The sequence below is a fragment of the Bison bison genome, unplaced genomic scaffold, assembly GCF_000754665.1.
Source record: "Bison bison bison isolate TAMUID 2011002044 unplaced genomic scaffold, Bison_UMD1.0 scf7180017864491, whole genome shotgun sequence".
Classification (NCBI taxonomy): Eukaryota; Metazoa; Chordata; class Mammalia; order Artiodactyla; family Bovidae; genus Bison; species Bison bison.
In genome coordinates this window covers 14126266-14133483 of record NW_011495050.1, presented here as the reverse complement: position 1 = coordinate 14133483, position 7218 = coordinate 14126266, and the positions used below count along the sequence as shown (strand labels likewise).

The 7218-nt window shown below is 38.1% G+C and overlaps 1 protein-coding gene across 4 annotated transcripts in view; it reads right to left on the bottom strand.

The window, feature by feature from the left end:
- RSPO2 (R-spondin 2) overlaps positions 1 to 7218 on the bottom strand; it is a 172433-nt gene that overhangs the window by 81187 nt on the left and 84028 nt on the right. For all 4 annotated transcript variants that reach the window (XM_010863461.1, XM_010863463.1, XM_010863460.1 and 1 more), the window contains exon 3: positions 3710 to 3898. In XM_010863461.1, coding sequence (XP_010861763.1) covers positions 3710 to 3898 — 189 coding nt within the window. The remainder of the gene's footprint in view (positions 1 to 3709; positions 3899 to 7218) is intronic.

Below are 7218 nucleotides of genomic sequence, written 5' to 3'. Positions count from 1 at the left end.
CCCATCTATTTGCCATGAAGTGATGGGACCAGATGCCATGATATTAGTTTTCTAAGCATTTGTATCATAGAAAAGCATATTTTAAAAAAAGGATGTTTTATACTTTTTGCCACTAGTACCCATTGTTGGTGAGAAGCAAGGGAAAATGTCTGCTATCAGTAAATATGTACACAGGCACAACATTCCCAGAAGACCATTTGGCAATATATACGAAAAAATCTTTGAAATTTGCATTATGCTTGTATCTCAATTATATCTCAATAAAGCTGGGAGTATGTGCTATGTTTGAAAGTTTATCTTATGAAAATAAATCAGAAAAATGCATACAACTACATATGTGTATATAAGCAAAATAATTTATATACAAGGAAATTCTTCATATAACTGCTTATGATGGTAAAAACTGAAAGCAAATTTTCAATAGATAATTAGCTAGATGTATTACGGTTATCTATTCAGTAGAAAACATGCACTCATATTTAATGACAAGGAAAAATGTTCATAGCACATCACGTAAAAACAAATTACAAGACAGGATGAAACATGTGTAAGGAAAGAAAGACATAAATATGCACAGAAACAAAATGTCAAGAAAAGAAGCCAGAATATTAGTCAGCCATAGAAAAGAACAAAATAATGCCACTTGCAGTATATGGACCTAGAGATTGTCATACTGACTGAAGTCAGACTCAGAAAGACAAATATCATATGATATGGCTTATATGTGGAAACTTAGAAAAGGGTACAAATGAAGTTAGTTGTAAACCAGAAGTAGAGTCACAGATGTGGAGAACAAGTTTATGGTTACCAGGGGATAGGTAGGGGGAGGAATAAATTGGGAGATTAGGATGGACATATACACACTACTATATATAAAATAAATAACTAATAAGAACCTATCTAATAAGAACCTATTTATAGCACAGAACATTCTTCTCAAAACTGTAATGGCCTATATATGGCAAAATAATCTAATAAAAAAGAGTGGAGTGTATCATCGTCTATATAAAATATAAATAACATGCAACATATGCCAAGTACCTATGAAAAAGAGCCAATATTACTAAGAATGAACCATGGTCATCCTCAGTCATATACTGAGAATTAAGAAATAATCTTCCACTTTCACTTTGCTTCACAGGAGCCTTGTTAATAAGCACTTCCCGCTTGTACCAAATAAGTAATGATTTCTAGGTCAGTAAATTGCAACATTGATTGCATTCACTTACAATAAGTATAACCATGGCAAACCCATTTTCACATGGAGATTCTCTTTCTAAGGCTGATTTACAGTCACTGCTCTCCTCTCCGTTTCTGAGAAAAGGGATCACCTTAGCCAAAATGTAAGTGTTAAGCCCTGTCTCAGAGCGTCTAAGGAAGACCCTGTTGATAGCCTGGGATATTGCTGAATGACTACCCATTCCAGTTTGCCCAAGACAGTCCTGGTTTATGCCCCATGTCCCTGCATAGTTGTTAAGAGCAGCCACTTTCAGTCCCCAATGTCCCAGATAGAGCAAAACATTAATGGCCAGCCTCCTGTACATACACAGGAATGCTAAGCATAGCACGTGGAATAAATGCCGAGCCATCTGAACTCTTGTCTCATCTTCCCTGTACTGTTAGTCTAGAATAAGCACCCACACAGACCATCCATGTGCTCAAGCCCCCACCGCCACCACATAGACGGTCTAAAGCAATCTGAACAGGAATCCAGTTCAAGTTGGCCCCATTTTGCTATGGGTGGCTCAAAAACTATGAGAATGCACATTATTAGCTACCTCGAATCATACACTTTAAGGATAAAGTGCATATTTGAAAAATTTGATCAATGTATTGATACTTTGGGGGAGCTGTGTCTGTCTAGTTTTTAATCCAAATAATTCTGTACAATGGAAGTATCAATACATGCAAATTTCCTGTAAGACTGTATATTTCTATCTGTGCTAATGGCAAAACTATTCACCCAACCACCTTAGCCAGAAACCCTATGACCAAATTTGATTTTCTCTGCACTCTGTGAAATTAGTTAGTTACTAAGTCTCATTGATTTTAAATCTCTGAAATTCACTGCCCACAAACTTCTCATCAGAACAAGATTTCACATCTGCAATTGTTACAGTAGGCTTCTCCAACTCATCTCCTGCACTTCTGCAAGAATTAAATAAAGCAATTTCTCTAGTTTACAACCTGCTCAAAACCCTCAGATAACATCCAGACTTCTTAACATGGCACTCAAGACCTTTATTATTTGCACTTAAGCCTCCCTTTTCATCCTCAATTCCAACCATACCTCACACAAAGCACATACTACTCAGTGGTTCTCCTCCAGGGATGGTAGTGCTCCCCTAGGAGGTGTTGGGAAATGTCTGGGGATAATTTTTATTGCCATCGTGATTTGGGGCAATGAAGATTATTTAAGGAGCAAGGACTAAGAATGCTCAGTGACCAGCAGTGCAGGACTTGTGCCTTGTCAAGATGCCAACAGCACCATAAATGAGACTTCTCATTGCCCAAACACATTATTTTTTCAAACGTGTTGTTTCTTCCTCCCAGATTCTATTTAATCTTCCTCTATTAGTTGTGCCTCCTTCCAAAATAACATTGTCCCTGGATGATAAAACTCCAACACTCTTCCTACCTAAAGACCTCAGCTGATTTAATAGTCATGCACAATGTGTTAGAGGGAATTAAGTCACTCCCGTAACACACTAGTTGCCTGCTGATCTAGTGCTTAGTACATTGAATTATGATTAAACTTCTTACCCATCTGTCGTTTCACTCCATGTGCCCCTTCTCCTTACCCATTCTATCCTCTAAAATTTGAGCTCTTTAAAAAAGGGGATGTTCCTTTGTTATTGCATTTTTTTAACTCCAATTTCTACACTAGAAGTTGAGAATCATGCTATAATGATAAATGATTTTTGGATTAAAAAATTGTACTTGCATTCCTTTCCATAGAATGACATTCCCTAATGACCTTTTTGTAGTTGCTAAACTTAGAATACTTTGAAGTAAACTAAGTATTTTCATTATATCTTTTATCAGTAATGGTGCTTTAAATTAATGTATTGAAGATTAGACTAATTCAGGTATTACAAACTTAAGTATAAGAGGAAAAAGAAACTTCAGACACTGTGGTAAAACCCAAGAGGCTATTCCCAATATAAAGGTATTTAAAGTCCTTTATTTTTTATAAGTGCTAAGCAAGTATGTCTTACAAAAATCTGCCTACCATGTTTGTGTCCAAAATACATGTTATGAAAAAGTACTTACGTACTCTTAAAAGTGTAGGTACAATATTCGCTGTTGTTTAGTCGCTGAGTTGTGTCCAACTCTTTTGCGACCCCATGAACTGTATAGCCCGCCAGGTTCCTCTGTCCATGGAATTTTCCAGGCAAGAATACTGGAGTGGGTTGCCATTTCCTTCTCCAGGGAATCTTCCCAACCCAGGGATCTAACTCATGTCTCCTGCTTTGCCAGGTGGATTCTCTACCACTGAGCCACCAGGGAGGCCCCATGAACAATACATTTCTATACAAAAGATAAAGTAAAAGTGTTCTTATCCCACCCCACTCATTTTTTTTTTTAAGTTTAAGCTTAAACTATTTCTGTAGTACATTGAAAACATACTTAATCAAAATTTTAAACTTTTAACTCCCCCTAAGTTGCATAAGCAGTAAAATAGGGTGGACAAAAGTCAACTGCTTACTTGCACATCTGTTCATATCTGGGGCTCGATGTCCATAGTACCCGGATGGGCAGGAATGCAGACATTCTCCATACTGGCGCATGCCTTCTCTTCGAAGAAAGAAGAACAACTTCTGTTGACATCGGCTGCACCCATTGTCCTTTGAACAAGACAAGCAACCCTTGCAAATGGGATTTGATACATAACTAGCTGTAAAAGAAAAAAGAATACATGCTTAAATATGCATATGGTCAGACTTCTGGTGAGCACAACATGCTAAAAAGACAAGTATCTCTTTTCCTTCTGCTCTAATCATATAGAAATGCTAAACAAAATAACCTTTGCCATTTAGAAAAAAAACAAAAAGGTTAAAACACAACTAAACTTAGCAACAAAGAAGAAACCCAGAGGCAGACTTGAGGCTGAAAGCTCAAACTAAATGGCTGGAGATGTTGAAGCAGACAGAGGCAGACCTCATGGCAGGGTCCTGAGTCCAAACCAAGGAAACGTGAGTGGCAAACCACATCACTGTAAACGTGAAGCCCACAGTACTGCGAGTAACTACACTTCAATACAAATGAGTAAAGAAGTGTGCACGTAAAGAGTTAACATTTGTCTCTGTGAGGAGAAGGGGACGACAGAGGATGAGATGGCTGGATGGCATCACTGACTCGATGGACGTGAGTCTGAGTGAACTCCGGGAGTTGGTGATAGACAGGGAGGCCTGGCGTGCTGCGATTCATGGGGTTGCAAAGAGTCGGACATGACTGAGCGACTGAACTGAACTGAGAGTGGAGTCATGAAGGCTGTTTTTCCACGAAACAAGTATTAGAAGCCCCAACTCCAACTGGCCAGAGAAAACATTTCCAACCCCGGATTAGGGGGCATACAGGAGGAGAGAAAAATATAACCCATGAGAAATAACTACACCAAATCTACGAGACATCTGAGTGTGGGATCCAAGTTCAAATCATCAATGTAGTATGGGGTTTCTAAGTCAAGAGGTTAGATCCAGGAATATCCACAAAGAAAAAAAAAAAAGTATGAAATGACGCTACAGAAATTTTCTACAACCCTGACACCTGGGACTTAAGGAAAACCACCTTAACATCAAAATGAACAAATCACACGTGCAAGCAAACCCCCATGAGGAACAATCAGTCTGAGTAAGAGATTTCATACCTAAAGAATAAGAAAGAACAATATGAAAATAACCTTAAAGTGAGTATCTTTAGCACATTGGAAGGGATGGAATGACTAGAAATCACGTGCAGGAAGAAACAGTATCATAAAATATGCAAGTGAGAAAGAAATTAAAACTCTAAAGCTGAAAAAAATTTTATGGACAAGTTGAATGGTAGACTGGGAGAGGGACTTAGCTAGAAAATAGTTTTAAAGAGCTGTACCACAAAAGGTAAGAAATACGTAAGAAAAAAAATAGCATCTGAAATATATAAACCTCATGAAGTTCACTACAGTTAGTGACAAAAAGGATAATTAAAAGAAAACATTCTGTTTCTAGTCCTGGTATAAAATTTAAAAATGATACAACCTGAAATCCCAGTACAATTTCTAAAATATGAAAAAGTCATGTTAACTTTTAGTTATCCTTACACCAAGCAAGGTCATAAATACAAGATATATAAGGCCACACTGACTTCATTTTCCTGAGTTAGCCCACGAAAGTCTTAAGAAGGAATAGAAAATTCCTCAATTATTGAAACTTCACTTTGAGACTACAATCCTATTTGCCCTACATATAATCTTTATTGCATAAGAAATAAACATTCAGTATTCAGACTAGCAGCAATACTCCGAAGTATGCTATATACCACACCCGTCCTTTACTTAAAATGTTTGAGTATCCAATATATGTACCTCTACTCGGAGCAGTTCTTCCTAGGTTTCAGTTCCACAAACACTCTCCCCCCACTTCTTCTGGGTTCCCTGATTGTTCTTACAGTCTCTCCTCCAGAGAGATCCCCAAAACAAGGTCTTAACCTAACATTTCAGAGAAGGAGCCAAAAAAGAGCTAAGGTACTCAGGATCAGAAACCAAGGCCAAGATAACCCTTTGCATTAGCCACTGAGGTCTGCTTCTTCCCACCTATTCTAGGACTTCATCCTATCAACTGTTCAACTGCTTTTATCTACATAGTGAATCTATTTTATGGACTTTTTCTTGCTTGCAAGCCTATCTATGCTTCCCAACTAATTTCTTATTTACCACTTATTTTCTTTAACCTGCAACTGTGGAGCAAAAAAGAATCAAATCAAATGGAAAATCACCTCCTCATATAGAGTTCCTAATAAAATCATAACAAACTTTCCAGATACCCCTTCATATATGTACACTTATACGACAGTTAAAATATGTAACTGGGATTTTTCATAACTGTGATCAGACTTTACATGAAGTATGATAACTTGCTCAAATTTCATCAGGTCGTGAGCATCCTCTCCTACCAATGAACCAGACCAATATCACTCATGTTTCTTGGAAATGTCAGTTTTATCTGTAGCCTCTACCCACCAACACCATTCATTCAATTATGCCCAACACTGTTTTTATGAAGACCACAACCAGTTTTTAGAGCCTCGATTCAAGACCTCATTCTCAGTCTCTGGTCCTCCCAACTCCTGTGTCTAGGCCATTACTAAAAGTTTTCTTCCTCTTGTAGCTCCCGTGATAATATCTTCTGAAGATGTAATCTGAACCCTTACTCTTGTGATTTCCACTAATCTTATCAGAGGCCCTTTCTACCTCTAGCTTAGACACCCTAACCACCCTACCCTCTGCCCTACCTATCTTTCTCTACTTCTCTCTCCATTCTACTGTAGGGTCAGTTTTTCTGCTTTTATTCTCATCATAAGATTTCTATTATGCCTTACTCTCATGAAATAATTACAATTTATAAAATGTTTTCACATAGCTGACTGGAAATACAAAGTGAAAGTGAATGTATTAGTTGCTCAGTCGTGTCTGACTCTTTGACACCCCATGGACTGTAGCCCGCCAGGCTCTTCTATCCATGGAATTCTCCAGGCAAGAATACTGAAGTGGGTAGCCTTTCCCTTCTCCAGGGAATCTTCCCGATCCAGGGATCAAACCCAGATCTCCTATATTGCAAATGGATTCTTTACCATCTGAGCCATCAGTGAAGCCCCTGGAAATAAGCCTAGATTATTTACAATTTTCCCAGATGCCTCTGAAGAGGTTTTATTATAAGATTTTGTTATTATTGTTCAGAGCAGGGTGTAAGGAATCAGTATATAAGTTTCAAAAACTGAGACACAGACTAACTTCCATGCAAGGAGGAGATAAAGACAGAGTAGGGTGGGTGGGGTGTAGAACGTGAGTGAAGGGAACAGAATCAGAAAGACTCAGCAGCTCTATGATGGATGAAATGGCTTTGGCAGAGGAAGTGGTGACTGGGGAGAACCCAACTCATTTAATTTTCAGGGCTGTCTAAGAACATAACCCACCTTAAGCAGAAAGACCCTTATGGCATGATATTTGGAGATGTAATT